An 18,313-nucleotide genomic window follows, 5' to 3' on the forward strand; every position below is an offset into this window, starting at 1 on the left:
TTCGATATTATAAGTCCATTTCTTACAATTGAACAAACATTTTCTATACAATACAATAACATTTTATAATAGTATTTTATAACAAAACTGTATTCAAAAAAATTATTGATTCTTATTTTTAATGCAGAATTTTTTTATCTTTTTTAAAATAACAAAGAGAAAAAAAACAAGAGTTGAAATACTTGCAAAATATGTAAAGACTTGTATAATGAAAACATATTTGTGAAAACATATCCATAAAAAAATATATTATTTATTAATATAACGGTAAAAATTTTTTATCCATAATGCAAATGCAATTTTCTATTGAAACTTTTCGATATATTTTCGAAAATTTTTTTAATTTTTTGATCTATTGTTTAAAACCAAACACTTAATTGGGATTTTATTGGAATTATATTATTAGAGAAAATTATAATAAGATTATAATAAGATATTAGTACTAAGCAAAAATAATAAGTAAAATAATAACTTTTTTTTAACTTTTCTATTTTTATTTTTTATTTTTTATAATTTCTTATACAGAAATATAATAAATTTATCATTATTATTTAATTTATATATATTATTATATACAACTATAATTTTATATATTTTAATAATAAATATGTATATGTATATTAATCTAATCATTTTATCTGTTTGAGATGAAATTTTCTAATAATGAATATAATATTTATAATAATATTTTAAAATATTATTTATATATATAAAGAAAGTAATTTTACAATATCTCTAATAAAAAAATTAAAAATTATTTTGATATATATTTGCCAATTCTTATTCAATCGTCTCGTCTAATAAAAAAATAATTAAAAATAAATAATTGTAAACTGGAGTAAGATAGATATATTAATTTAATAAATATAATATAATTGTGAATGATTTTTCAATATTTAATTCATACTACTATGAACAGTTAAAACATTATATGCAATCATTTTTCTTTCTAATGTATTTTGTAGAAATCTTGTATTTTAATAAAATATCGAAGCAAAATTATTCTTCTTTCATAACATGCATCGCAAATAAAACATTCTGTAATCAAACTTATTTGATATTTTAATATAATTTCATGGAATTATAATAAATAACTTTGAAATTAATTATAATATTTGCATTAATTATAAAGTGAATAAATTATTCTGAAATGATAAGTTGCTATTTTATTATGTTATTTATTTATGTAAATAATTTTTATTAATCATAATTGTTTTAAATCATTTTATAAATTATTTATAAAATATAATATTTAATTCTTCATTCTTTTATAATGCTAAAATATTATTATTTTCTATAATATCTTTATCTTTATTTAAATTTCTCATTAATTTATGACATTAAAATATTGTACATCACACGCATAAATCATGCTTTTATTCTAATTTTTTATTATATTAATTATAATTATATCTAATTTATTTTATCATTAATTTATACTGACTTATATACAAAGATGATGTAACAAACAAAATTAGCTTATATTAGCAAAAATTATACTAAATATATAATAACATCTTGAATGTTATATGATGTATTATGTGATGTTTTACAATCAATAGTAATTTTTACTATTACCAATTACTATTTTATTATTAAAGTGATCTAATTAAAATTAAAATTAAAATTTTAATCTAAAACTATTTTATGTTTTTTTAAATCTATAAAATTGTACAAGAACATATTTAATTTTATTACTTTTTTATAATTTTATTAATAAAAAGTATAAACAACAACGATACCAATAATTTAAAAATTATAAATTTTACTTTTTAATATTTTATAATTATAATTATAATATTTTATAATTTTATTAATAAAAAATATAAACAACAACGATACCAATAATTTAAAAACTGTAAATTTTATTTTTTAATATTACTATTTTATAATTTTATTAATAAAAAGTATAAACAACAACGATACCAATAATTTAAATTTTAATTTTATATATATATATAGTTTTTCAGTTTTAGCATTGTTATTATTCTTCATTATTATTAATAAATATCGAATTTTATTATATTTATATGCTTAATCATATATGTTTAATTATTCTATCAACTAATTTCTATAAATAAATGTTTATCTTTTAATAATTTTTTAATTTTGTTAATTTTTATAAAATAATATTTTATAAAATTAATTTTTATTAAATTTCATATTTAAAAATCTTAAAGATATTTGTATTTTAATTTGATACACATTAATAATCGAAAAAAATTTAATTTTTCTTACTTGAATCAATTAATTTATCAAATGTTACAAGTAACGAGGTTATAATTATCCAATTCTCGGAAACATCTGATACATTGATGAATACCGTCTGAGTCGATAAAACGCGATTATATTGGAAGCAATCTTTGTTCGTGCGTCACGAACGAATCGATCGAACAAGGCACGAATTGAAGAGGCTCCGTTGTTCCGGTGATTTCGAGGGTTCGTTGGCCATCTTCTCATGCTCCTCTTCTCTCACTCTTTTGCTATGCTCTTATTCCGGAAGGAATTTAATCAGACCACCCTTCGAATCTAGACTGAAACCGAATTGAATCAAAGAATTGAATCAAATGACTTATATCGATGAAATCAAGAATTTCTTTCATGTGAAGTAATTTTTTTATTATTAAATATTTAATGGTTCATTGAAAATACTTCTGTTAACGAAGTTATTTTTCATTTTTTACATATTATTTCTAATATTTAATAAATATAATTGCATTAACATAAATACATTAAATATGAAGAATAATGAAAAATAAAATAAAATAAAAATTTTTTATTTTATTAAAATGAATCCATTTAATATTATTAATGCGACAGAACAATGATTCATTATGGTTCTTTATACTAAGATGTATTTATCATATTATGATTAATAATATGATCAATATGATCAGTGATATTAACAATGATATTAGTTAAACTATTTATTCATATATTACCGAAATAAATATAGATAAAAAACAAGAAAAGAAAATATCCATATTAGGAAATTTATAATGTACAATATATTTTGGTATATCAAATTGAAAAGATCTCAAAACATGAAGAGTTTTGAAGCAAAAACAAGTACATATAAGAATCCATTTTTCTTATTTATTATCTTCTATTATTTCATCTATTAGTATTTAATTTATTTTATGCTTAACAATTAAACATGAAAATTGAAATATTAATAAAATAATTAATTTTTTGTCTTGATAATAATAGAAATTGATGTTTTTTATTTTGTTTTAATGTTTAGTATTTGAAAAAAAATTTGAAAATAACAAAATAAATATATTGTTGCTCTTTATTTAATAATTTATTTAGCAAAATTATGTATTTTAAAGGTATAAATTTTTAAAGGTAAATTGCAATATTTACAATATTTTTTGTATACTCTTTATATAAATATATAAATTTTATATTTAATATTTTGTTTCATTTTCTACCTATATACAGTCGCAAAAATATTCATACACTTATGCGAATTCAATTAATAAATATTATTAAAAAGTATTATTATTATATTATTAAAAATCAATAAAGATTTTATAAAATACTATAAATATATAGATCACAATGGATTATATATGGAACAATTTTTTTATTAATAAAATATCACTTTTACAAGACAAAATCAATCTTGAAAATTTCAATTTTTTAAATATATATAAATTCGTAATAATAAAAGATAAAATAAAATATTAAAATATAAAATATTCGAATTTTCTATTATAAATAATATTTTATAATTTTATGAAATTAAAAATACATAATTTCAATTAAAATTACTTATGGAAAACATGAAAAATGCTAAGAATTTGAAAATTAATTTTCCGTGTCGAAAATAAATAACATAAATAACATAATTATGTTATGTTTATTTTATGCATTATGTTATGCTCTATATACACAAAAATTTTCATTTAAATCAAATTTTTCAAAATACGTAAATTTTTTCAAAGATAGCATATAAATGCTTTTACAATTAATTGTACATGCATCTTATATATAATTATTAATACTTTTCATTACATTACAATAGCATTAATCATCAATTACATACAATAGCAAAATAATTTATTTTATAATAATAATATGAATAGACAGAAATTTTTTATTCAAAAATTAGATTAGATTAGATAGAATGTTGTAAATAATTCAATTTTTTTTATGATAAAATTAAGTAATTTAGGTAATTTTTAAAAACAAATTACTTAAATATGTAAAATTTTTATAAGAATACTTTTTAATATTTATAATTTATAATAAAATATAATAATAAATTTATAATATTTAATATTTATATCTAGATTGTTTTCAATATTTTATAGTTTATTTCCTTTCCTGGCTTCCTTTTTTCTTTTAATCAATTTTAAAATATATAACTAATAGTATTTTACTACTGCAAATATGTAATAAACATACATCTTGCATATACATTAGAGAAAAATCATAAATAGGTAATATGAGAACACTTTCGTTTCTATACAGAATGTTAAAAAAAAGAATCCCAGACTTTAAAGTATATAATATTCAACAAGAAATGTTTAATAATCATATGATTATTGCAATCAATCTTTTTCGACATAAAATCGACTTTTATCATTGATAAACAATTGTTATCGTGAATTTCTTCGCAATATATTAAATATAAACAGAAGGATTGATTCAAGATTAACTTAACTCAAAATTTTCAATACAATTATTATCAATATTATTCGATATTAATAGAGATTATTTCATAGGAACAAACAAAATATTGGCAAGACCATATACAAAATATATATTTTCACATTCAAATAATAAGCAAAAATTTGCATTTCGATATGTATATATAAAGTATTTTTTTATTATCCGTTATAGTAATAATTATGTTAATAACCTTGTGTTGTATTAACATGCATCAATCTCTTTACTTTATTCAACGAAGAAATTCTTTCATATCAAATCTTTGTCGATTTTACAATTGATTTTCGATTTTTTATTGAAAAGATCAATTTTAAAATTTTTTAATTGGATATTTTTTATTCTTTTTTATTATATTTTTAATTCTTGAATTCTTTTTTTTTTTAATATCTTGTATAATATAATATCTGCAAGTATGCAAAATCTAGAGAGAAGCAAAGATTAATTAAAATAAAATAATTAAAATAATTTTAATTTTATATTTTTAGGAATATTAATATTTAAATAAAATCAAAATTATTATGATAAATCAGAATTAATTATCTTCGATTTTAAATGTGTGTTTAGATTTATTTATTTATATATATATATATATATATATATATATTTATAAAAATATATATATAAATATATTTATAATATATAATAAATTATATATAAATATATATTTTTGAGTTACTAACATTTTTTGGCATCTTTTTCATTTCAATGTATAGAATTCCTTGTGTAGGAAAACCCCTAAAAATTCGCAACTTTGCACATAAATAATTGAATTTTAACAATAAAAACTATCATTTATCATTTTCAGATTATAATGAAATTTATAAAAATACATAAAAAAGATTTCAAATTTTTTTACAAATTTTATTTTCTCAATTAAGATTTAAAAATTTCTTATATAAAAATCTTATACATTGTATGAATAATCATAAAAATTCTAGATATATTATAATTTATTGTCAAAATAAGATCAAAACAAGGAAAAATAAGATTTTTATTATCTATTTTAAAATATCGATGATCTCTATCAATTCTCATATAATTATATATAATTATATTATTATATTAAGCTAATTCATTTATTGCTGAAATAAAATTTATATATGTGAGAACATTGTAAGATGAATATTTCACTTTTTAATTATATTAATATGTGAATAAAAGTTTATATATTTTTTTGTTTTAATTATATTATATAAATAAAATCAGATTTATATACATTGATATTTAATTTATATAATTAAATTAATTTTCATTATAATTAAGACTTTGTATGCATATAATTATATTTAGAAAAATCTAACTGCATTTTTTATATATATATATACATAATACATAAAAGAAAAAATTTTTCAAAAACATTTTTTAAAGAACATGGAAAAAAAATTTTATACTAAAACTTATTCTAAAAAATTTTATACTAAAAATTATATACTAAAACTTAATATCTAAAAATTCAACAAACAAATTTAAATATAATATTTCATTAATATTTAATAAACAATCGATTTGTATTTTATGAGTAACAATATTAATTTCCGTTTAATATTGCAATATATATTAATATTTAATTATATAATATATATAACGTTCAATCATGTATAATGTACGAATAGCGTAATATTAAACGATTCTATTTCGAGAATTTAACACACGTTGCACAAATTAATATAATATCGTATGTGTTTTATCATATTACGTGTTATTATCCAAGAATTATTAGTTACACGAATGTCATTATTAGTTAATTATAGTTAATTATTTAAATAAAAAATACGCGATGACAAAACAGTTTAATAGAATGTCAATCACATATATATAGGGTTAGTTATTTATCTCAAAAATTTCTTTTTCTAAATTTACTTGTAAACTATTTGTTGTATAAGAAAATGTTTCAAATAAAAGTTTTTTGATATTAAAGAGACGCAATGTAATAATTAATTTTTCTATATTTTATTTTTTTACAGAAATATAATGACTTTGAATTTTTTAAATGTAATATTTGAAGATTTAAAAAAATAAATGTTCTATAAAAAAAAGTACTTGACTTTTTGTATGAATAATAAAAAGTAAAATTAATCATGAAATATAATACCTGAAAATATGAAGCATCGCATTGTAAGCAACATATTATATGTGCATATATTAATCGTATTCGTTAATTGCTTGTATATTTGTATATTGATCATAATAATATTTCAAGCATTATTAAAGTTAAAAGTCAATTAAAAAGTATCTTGCTAATTACTGTTTTTCAATTTTATAATTTAACAATTTTTTATTTCAATATTCTTTTAAATTAAACAAATTACATAGTATATTTAAAAATGTTACATATTATACTTAAGAAGATCTTACACTTTATACTTCATAATTCATATTTCAATAAAATAAATAACATAACAATATAATTATTATATTGTATATTATTAATATTAAAAAATTTTTGTTTGAAACATTTTTTTATACAAAATATTTAATAATTATTAAATTCAAATAGTAAAGTGACTTATATCCTGTATATTAATATGATTAAAGTGAATTTTTATTTAAATAATGAATTAATTAACTAAAAGTAAAATTATTTTTAAAATATAGTAAAATAATTTTAATTTTTTTAATAACATCGAGATTGTTATTTTATGTAGTATTGTAAAATATATAGTATCATAAATTTTCAGGAATCGCGAAAAGTTAAAAGATAGAAAGCTCAAAAAAATATATCATATAATAAAATTTCGAAATAATGAAATATATCTTTATTTTAATTAATAATAAATTATTCTGAAAATTATTATAAAAAATCTTTTAAATTATAAAAATAAAATATTGCACATTTTTTTATTTTTTATTTTTCTCAGTAATTATTAAAATATCATCATTATTATTATTATTAAATAACAATAATTAAAAGGAACAATTAATAATAAAAAATTAAGAATTTTTTCATTAATTTAAAATTTTTTCAATGAAATCAATGTTGAATAATTAATTACATTTAAATTAACATTTAATAATAAATTAAATAATCTTAAAAAAAATAAAAAATTTATATTTTTTCTTTTTTTATATAAAAAAAATACCATGTAAAGTTTTATGTAGCTGTTCGAAAATTAAATATCAAAATAATTGTGATACTTATCTAATATTATTTGCTATAGAATAAGAAGAAAGAAAAAAATATCATAAAATAGATTAATTGAAAAATATATTTTTTAATAATATAAAAGTTATCAGAAAGTACATATTATTATTCATAGTATGCAATTTTTATGAGATATTAAAATTTTTATTAGCTGTTAAAATAAAAATAATTTTTTTATATTTTCTCAACATTCTATTTTTTATTGTATAAAATATTATGGAAAATATTAATATTTTTATCATTCTTAAAATTATAATTATTTTATGAATAATTTATTTTTATATAAACATATTAAACTTTTACATTGCACATTTTATAACATAACATTTTATATTTTAGATATTAATGAATTTTAAAAAAGTATTATTTATATATTTATATATATAAATAGTATTTATTTTATATATATATTTAAATAACAAATATATAGTTAATGCAATTTTTAAAATGCAATAAATTTGAACGATGCATGCTTTAAAATATTTCAATATAGATTTAATACCATATCTAATTTGATTTCGATCAGATGTGAAAAAATTTCTTTTGGATATTTTTTCTGCATATTTCTTCTATGTGTTTGCATCTGATTTATTATTTCAAACTTTATTATAAAAAAAATCCTATGTGATATTATTTATATCATAAAAGCTATCGCATTTAAAATTTTTGATTTTATATAGTTTTATATATATTTAAATAGATTTTATATTGTATATTTATATTTTTTTAATTTTATATTGTAAATTTAGAATTTCAATATTTTTATAAATTTTTAATTTATTTTTCTTTCATATAAATATGTAAATATGTTTCATAAAATTAAGTAATTCAATTTATATAATTTTTTTAAATTAATTTTGTTATATGCTATATTTTATTTTCATAATTTATAGATTATTTTAAAAATTAATGATAAAAATTTATATAATTTATATTAAAATCACAAAACTAATATTTATGATATTTATAGATATATAAATATATATATTTTATATTTATATTTTATATTTTATATATATATATATACATATATATATATACATATAATATAAATTAAATTTTTTTTAATTATTTTTCTACAAAATTTTATTTCATTTTACTTTTATTGTACTGTTTCATTTTACTTTTATTATAAAGTTGAATATATACATATATATATATATAATATATTTCCTTTAAATAAAAATACTGAATTGTGTCAAAAATTAAAGATTTGAATTTCAATCAAATAAAATGTTTTAACAAAAGTTAATTCAAAAAGGAATATTATAAATATAATAAATTATTTTCTTGTGTATATATTAATATTATATGATTATTGTATAGATAATTCCAATAAAAATTATTTTAGAATAATACATAATGTAAAATAGAATTAATATATCTATCAATATCACATATAATGTAAAATAGAATTTATATATCTATAAATATCTATAGATAATAATTTTATGATTTCTAAATAAATTATATAAATTTTTGCTATTAATTTTTAAATAATTTTTAAATTAATTAATTTTTAAAGAAAACATATTTACGTGGTTTTATAACAGAAAAACAAATTTTAAAACATTACTTATAAATAATGAAATTATTAAAAAATTATTTTATTTATTTAAATCATATTTGTTTTGAAGCATTTCAAAAATCCTAATTTAAATCCTAAATTATATGGATGATAATTTCTATTTCATGTAACAAATACACAACATAATACATAATCTTCAGTACATTGACGAAATCTAATTCGAAGTTTTCTTCAATAAATGCATAGCATAATAAGAATCTTATGGAACTATATCCTATTAATATACCGATGTTAATATTGCATTGCAAATCCTGAATCTATTGGGACATGGAAGAAAATGAACAATAACGAGGATTGAAGTCTTTTCATCTTTTCATTCCCTTTACTAACATCCTTTACTAGATGCGTATTGGTCATATAAATACATTATATATAGAGAGAAAGTTGAATATATACATATATATATATATATATATATATATATATATATATATGTACTCATATGTACAATATTTGTGCCTATACAAGTATATTATTTGCAGGAGGGTGAATTCGATCCCGATATCTTCCCCAGGGTATGGCCGTCGAAATTCGATAAACCATCCCTATCGAACTCAAATCTTCGTTCTCTTGGGATACAAAGCTGTTTGTTACATCTCTAGGGTACGTCTAATTACTTTATTGATCGATATTATTGAACATTGAGCGAGAGTAAGATTTTTTTCATGTTCTCTGTTTTCTTTTGCAAGGAATTTATTCATGAAATAAAATATTCGCATTTTACGAATAAGATAAATCTCTAATTAACTTTTTTTTAAATATGTTTATATAAATTGTATTTTGCATAAACATGCGCAGTTATAATTTCTGAAAAGCAATGATGATTAATTAAATTGAATAAATGAAGCAAATTATCTATATATTATCTGTCTATTATCAGTTAATTATCAAAATTGATTTTTTTAAGGAGAAAATTTTATATTATATATTTAAATTAGAGAATTATTTATCAAGAAAAGAATTATATATCAAAAATTATTTCCATTTTATTGAAGATGCAAATATACTATATAAATTGAAAATGCCTTATCGCTTATTAGCTACATTAGCTCATTAATTATAAAAATAAAATAAAATTAGTTTTTACTATGATTATAATTTTATTATATAATTTTTACTATGAAAATTATTTCTTATTTAATATTTTAAATATCATAAATATTATTAATAGAATAATTACATATACATGAATTATATTAATATTATTTACTTTAAAAAAAAATCTAAAATACAATTAGTTCATAAAAATGTATATTTGAAAAATTTTTAAATATTAAAAATTTTGTAATATTTAATAGTAAATATTAAAGAATTGGTGCTAGAATTTTTGAATAAAAAATTTTAATAAGTTATTCATAATAAGTTATTCATAATATAATGTTATTAATAATATAAATATAATATATCTATATATATAAATTTTTAAAAAGTGATTTTTTCGATCAATTTATTGCATAAAATATCATTATTTTTAAATGTTTCAAAAATATTTATATTTCGATATTATTTAAATATTATTACATAAATATATAACATTATAAATTTAAATTATTATATCAAATGGAAAATGTAAATGATATAATAACCAAGAATATAATTCTGAAGAAAAATATATTTGAATGATAATCGGAAGAATTCTTGTGATTTTTTCGATCAATTTTTCAGATTATTCTGTCACATTTGTAAAAATGATAGCATTTCCTTCGATTTTATTTACTCACTTTTCAATTTTACATTCTGATCGATGATCTGAGCACGAGGAAAATCTTTTGTTTCAAAATCAATCTCACTGCTTTCCATGGAGAATTAAATCTATTAGAGATTCATCTTATCTTTTTCCAGGAAAGGAATAAACATAGATAGAAAGAAATCGAAAAAACGAGAAGATTGTTCATGAAAAAGGAAATAGTTACGAGGAAGAAAAGAGAGGAAAATATAATTTTTATTATATGTTTATAAAATATAATTATTATCTGTTCTTTGGACTAGAGGTCTATATAAATTATATTGAGTTTTCATAGACGTTCAACATTATTTTTTTTAAATAAAAAAATTTTTTATTGCATACACTATTATGCATAAATTCTATTATTCTCTTCTTTAAAATGAAGAATTATAATTCTAAATAATGAATTATTATTTTAATAATAAATGAATTAATATATAATATACAAGATAATATATATAATATATAATATGTACGATAATAATAAAAAGAAAATAAAATTCTTTATTTGATATTAAGAACAAATAAAAATTATTTTGTCCATTAGAAATAAAAATAAATTATTTTTAAATAATTTATTTGAATCGATATATTTAAAAATTTATTTTTAATATGCGTATATTTTTATTTTTGGTATTTAATTTTAAGAAATAGATATTCTATTTGATCTATTATATTGATTATATTATGTTATTCATCCATTAAACGAATAATATATTTTAAATATTACATATTTTAATATTAATATTAAATATTATGTTCTATCAAATGTTTGCAACAAATTATTCTAAATTTTTATACAACTAAATTAATATCTACATTATACATTATGAAATTTTTAATATTTTTTACTTTTAGTATTACTTGAAATTATTCAAATTAAAATAATAATTGTAATATTTCAAATCACTATTAAATTCTTCTTGTTATATATACCATTGTTATAAATTGAAATAAAAATGATATATAAGTTATATAAGAATTAAATGAATTAATTATAGGATCAATTAATAAAGTTAATATATAATTCAGAATAATCATTTGAAAAATTTAATATATTTTGATATTAAAATTAAAAATTTTTCATAAAATATAATTGGTTCCATTAACTTCTAGTAATTATTTATATACTTGTTTTATTAGAATTAATTTATTCAAATAAATGAAAGAGAAACTGCTTTTTTTACCATAAATTTATAAATATATACATTAAAATGAAATAAAAATATTAAAATTATATGATTATTTTGTAACAATGAAAAAAATACTTTTATTATTCTTTTAAACTTTCTGTGTAAAAATCATTTCTATAAAAATCTTGAAATTTTAATTTGTTTTTTTTAACTTATACTTTTTTATTTCTTAATTATTATTTTTATCATTAGTTATGATATATTTTTTAATCTTATATTATAAATTTGAAAATGTAAAACGAAGGTGTTGCATTATAAGATTATATAATATAAATAGGTTATATAAATATAAAATTATCATATAAAATTTGTTAATCAAATTCACACATAAGAAATCATTATTATAACATATAAATGCAAAATAAAATAAATGCACTATTAAATTTAATTTTGTCTCTATGTTTCTACTCTAATTAAATAAAGTGTGAATCCATGCCAATAATAAAAAAGTTTTAATATATACTGTACATATATATATATATATATATATATATGTATATATATTTATATATATATGTATATATAAAACACCAAAATGTAACTTTATTTACATTGTATTGAAATTTAATAGTGAAATAAAAATGAAAAATATAACAGTATAAATTTAAAGCATACAATTGATTTTGAAAAACAAACCGCGACGATTTAATTAGCATAATTGAGGATAATTGTACAGTCGAGCATGGCGCACGCGTATATACACAACGTAGGTCAGGAAGGGGAGGGCATCGAACCCGAACCTCAGTTGTGCAGCCACCAAGCGCTGCAAGGTCGTCGGATTTCTCTGTGACGATCTTTTGGAGGCAATGACCTTGACCGAGCCGGCGCAAGGGTGAAATTATCAGACCGCCCTCATCGTGACCTGCAGCAAACCTGTTACACAAACAGTTTACAGTAGAGCAGTCGATTCACTTACATTAAAAGGTAAGTATTTGTCATTACATTAGCTTAGTTTTTTTAAATTTATTTTGATTTTAAAAGATATTTTTATTGAAATATTTTCCTATAAATAAAATATAATTAAGAATGATAATGATGTATCGATATTTTGAGAATATTGATGTTTTTTGTTACGTTAGATCGATATATTGAAAATATATATTTTTTACAAACTTAAAATTTAATTCTTTCCTAAAGTTATTTTAGACTAATATCTGTGATTAATATAATTTGGTCTTTCTAAAGTTAACAGATTTTTTAACATTAATAGATTATTAGAATTCAGTGTGGGGAAATAAATATTTAACGAAATAATTCGATTTAAATAAAATAATATTTTAAATAGGATCTTTTTTAATAAATAAAATAACATAATATTATATAATTTAAAATATATTATTAATATATATTAATATATATTAATATATAATATTAATATTAATATATAATATACAATATATTAATATATAATATTAATATTAATATATAATATACAATATATTAATATATAATATTAATATTAATATATAATATATAATATATTAATATATAATATTATATATAATATTATGTAATTATAATAATAATATAATAATATATAATATTATCTGAACGAAAAAATATTTTATTTTAATAATTTGGCATTAATAAAATTTAGTTTAAAATATTGAATTATCCTTTGACGTAGTTTTTTTTATTTTTATTCATTCTCTTTTTTAATTGAAAAAACATTAATTATTTAATTTTTTTGAATAAAATTACAAACAAAAGAAATATTATTCTATATATTTTCTGAATTATTATATTTTTTCGTTTTATTTTTGCACAAAACAACTATCTAGCCAGTATATAGTACTATAATTTTTGATAAAAATATATGAAGTGAAAAAACTTAATTTATACTCAAAATTTATTGAATATCATTAATTATTTTCAGCAATAATAATATTAAAATAAAATAAATAAAATATTAATATTAAGAATAAAATAAATTATAATAAATTAAAATAAATAAATAATTTTAAGACAAAATTCAAAGATTTTTAATATTTTTCAAATAAAATACTATTTTTTAATATTGCTTAAACTTATTATACAAAAATATGAATAAAATATTTTATTTTTAAAATTATATTTTAAAATAAATAAGATTATTTATACTATTTACTATTTAAAATTTTAGCAAAGTTAGGACTTAACTAATTATGTTACTTTATACATATTATAATTTTAAATCAAAGAGACTACAATGTTATGTAATTATATAAATAAAACAACTTTAGATTTATTCAATTGATCAACTTTTTTAAACCATTCAGAACAACTTTAAATAAAATATATATCAGTATTAAATTAATAAAATTATATATATCTAATAAAATAAATCTAAAGAAATTTAAATTGAATTTTTTTAAAAACTGCTGATAATTTAAAGAATAATTTAAAGAATAATAAACATAAAGAATAATAAACGTAAGAAATATAAACATCAATTCCAATAGCCGATAAATTTTTATTAATATATTTTTTAGGTTTTGTTATTTTTAAATATAATTCGTTATATATTTATTACGTATGTATAAATATGTATTTTATATAACAATTATAATATATTTAATTTTATATGACAAATTATATAATTATTGTATGACAAATTATAATAAGATAGAATAAAAATTTCCAAATTTATAAAATATCAAATATTTTATTTATTTTTGCTATTATAATAGAAAACACAATAACATTATATAATAATAACAATACATAATTTCTTTTTTTTTACTTCTATAAAAACAATTTTAACTTTACAAAAATACCTTATAAATATACTTTTATTATTTTTTTTTGAACAATATAAAATATTGAACAATATAAAATATTGAACAATAGTTTTTTTTTTTTAATCATTTTTAATTTTGTATTTATGGAATTTACCAAATATATATATATATATATATATATATATATATATGTATGTATGTTAGTTGCACAATAATTGTCATTTAAATAATAAATAATAATTAAGTTTTTTTATTTTATTACATATAAACAGTAATAATAGGTAAATATTAATCATACACTTACAATTGTAAGTTACAATTATTAAGTTTGTAGATAAATAATTAAAAATAATTAGTTTTTGATATTTAAATTGATAATTCTTATGTAGAGAAAATGTAACTAGCTTTAAATATTTTTAATATCTTTATTATTATGTAATACAATATAAATGATAACATGGCTGTCTAATAAATTATAGTGCATTTTGCATCATTCATAATTAATATATAATTCAAAATTTTGAGTAGGACAAATTAACACGGAAAAATTAATTAGATAAGTTGAAAGGGCATGATAAACAATGATTTCAACAAAACTTAGATGTTGAGATGTTGTAATTTACACGAACAATATAAACAAAAAAGTGATTTTCATCTATTGCACAACTTTATTATCTGTTACATAATAATAGCATTAACTGACGTTTATTTTATTAAGTTTAATATTATAACGTCTTAATTATTTTTTTAAATATGTTTTAATAATATTATAATAATATTAATTTTCCAATAATAATAAAATGAAAGATTAATAAACGAAAAAAAGATGCAATTTTAATTAAAGAAAGAAAATATATATATTAGAGAAACTTTTTATAAACTTGATTGATTCTATAAAACTAATCTGAATTTTTTTAATAATCTTTATATTAACAAAAAAAAATACTTAAAAAAAAAACTTTCTCTGTTTGTAGAAAGAGCTATTATCAAAGCTATTAATAACAGTTTAGAAAACTACAATTAAAAGAATCTGAATATTTCGTAATGAATTGCATCATATATTTAAATGAAATTCGAATATCTTTCTATTATTTTTCTTTTTTTTCAATAGAATTTATTGGTAAGGAATTTTGTAAAAAAAAATAAAAAAATAAAAAATTCTTTAATTTTTAATGAAACTTGTGAGTACAATTGATTATACTCATAGTTAAACGAAGCAATTTTTCTGATCTAATATTACTTTAAAAAGATGAAATCAATGCGCAAAATTGCAAAATTTTAATGTGTATTTCGCTTTTTTAAATATAATTCTATATATGAAAAATAGAACAAAATTTTAAGTTACGAAATGTCCTGATTTTAGTGCTTTTGCTAGAAAAAATTCTCAAAATAAGATTGTATTAAAAATTGAAAAAATGTTGAAAAAAAACATTAAAAATTTTCAATCAAATTATAATTTCTGAATTAAATAAATTTAGACTTATAAGATTTCGCTTTTATAAAATTTTATTTAATATATTCAAATAATTTATATCAGATAATTTAATATCATTTAAAATATAATAATATTTATATTTTCTATCTATTTAAGTTACATTACTAATAATATCTTATCAATTTATATATATTAAATAAATATAAATTACATACACATATATACATATTAATTTAAATTTTATTTTTAATTTTTTATTTCTGAAAAAAAAATAGAAAATGAAATGAAAATAAAAATGATTAGGATCATATAGAATCGATTTTGTATAAATGGAAAGAGGCCACATCGATTTGTCATCGTTGATCGCTTTATATGAATTATATTCACATATATAGATATTGATTTTTTGGAAAAATGATTATTTACAAACAGGTCATTACGAAAATGTCATTCATTTTGCTAAAAGATCGTTGTATATTCGGATAATTCGTACAATGATTAATTTTAAAACTATTATCGAAAAATTCTAAGAAAAATTTCTTTCTGAAATTAATTTTGATTAAATATTTTATTTAATTAAATGTAGTAATGACTTGGAGATACTTTAATGTAAATTAAATAAAAATATAAGTAAAAATCAAAATAGATGAAATTCTAAACAATATTTTATTTTTATAAAATTTCGAAATGTTAATTTCTTTTTATTTAGAAATTTTTAATAAATATTTATATATTTATAATTAAATATTTATCAAAACTTAAAATCATATATATTTTAGAATTTTATTTTTAGAATTTTAAAATAATAGTATTTTAGATTATATTATTTTTAAATCATATTAGATTAAATTTCTTTGAAAAAGATAAAAAGATTTCAATAAAATTATGATTTATATTTTATTATATTGTTTAAAAAAATTTCAAAATATTATTAAGCAATATTATTAGTTCTCCTTCTATTAATATAAATTTATTCGAGATATATCTATTTTATTTATTCTAAGTTATTAATTAGATAGTTGAAAGATATTTAGAAACTTTAAATAAAATTAGTCCTTCATTTAGGCAACTTTTTAAAATTCAATATCTAAAATTAAATAATATTATATCATACTAAAAACGTTTCAATTTATTTTAAGAATATGCACATCGAGAGTATTTAAGATCTCTCTATAATATATTCCATTTAAATTTGAGTTCAAATCTGAATACGACAAAATGATACTAAATTTATAGCATAATGATTTATACCTAGATTATGAATATCCCGTTCTTCGAGGATGTAACCTAAATTTAACTTTACTAATTTGTTTTACACTTTACTGGTACAAACTACTATAATAATACAAAGCAATAGAAGTAATATTGTTAAATCACAATTTCATAAGATAGCAAATCCTTCTTTTATTCAGTCGAATCCTTTGCATTTGAATTGGTGCAACTGTTAATGTGATTAAACAAATCAAAATAAATATTATTAAAATATATATTAATATATATATAATGTTATAAAATTAAAACTATCGAGAAAATTTATTTTAAAATATTTATATTACGAGTGTTATATATGCATATAACATATATTACATACATACAACATAAAAATTAGGTATGTTTATTAATGAAATTTTAATAATATTATTTATTTATAATTTTACTTATTATTTATTAGTTTGCATTCTAATATATAATAATAGCTTTTTTATGGTTTTCTGATAAATTGATATCATTTATCTGAAAAGATTAAAGAAGAAAAAACATTCTATATTACAAAACGTAAAATGTATATATTTATCTACATATATTTTTTTAGTATCATATCTGAAATCTTT

The 18,313-nt window shown here is 16.5% G+C and overlaps 1 protein-coding gene across 3 annotated transcripts in view; it reads left to right on the forward strand.

Annotated features, from left to right (window-relative positions):
- The window catches only part of LOC133665740 (uncharacterized), a 42,659-nt gene extending 29,519 nt beyond the window's left edge, over positions 1-13,140 (forward strand). For 2 of the 3 annotated variants that reach the window (XM_062072030.1, XM_062072029.1), the window contains 2 exons: positions 9,890-10,010; positions 13,003-13,140. In XM_062072030.1, the coding sequence (XP_061928014.1) occupies positions 9,890-10,010; positions 13,003-13,116 (235 nt within the window). In that variant the 3' untranslated portion in view covers positions 13,117-13,140. Of the gene's footprint in view, positions 1-9,889; positions 10,011-11,249; positions 11,665-13,002 lie in introns of those variants that run through there. The other variant, XM_062072031.1, reaches the window with a different exon arrangement.
- Positions 13,141-18,313: the final 5,173 nt, after the last annotated feature.

This window comes from Apis cerana, linkage group LG2 (assembly GCF_029169275.1).
Source record: "Apis cerana isolate GH-2021 linkage group LG2, AcerK_1.0, whole genome shotgun sequence".
Taxonomy (NCBI): domain Eukaryota; kingdom Metazoa; phylum Arthropoda; class Insecta; order Hymenoptera; family Apidae; genus Apis; species Apis cerana.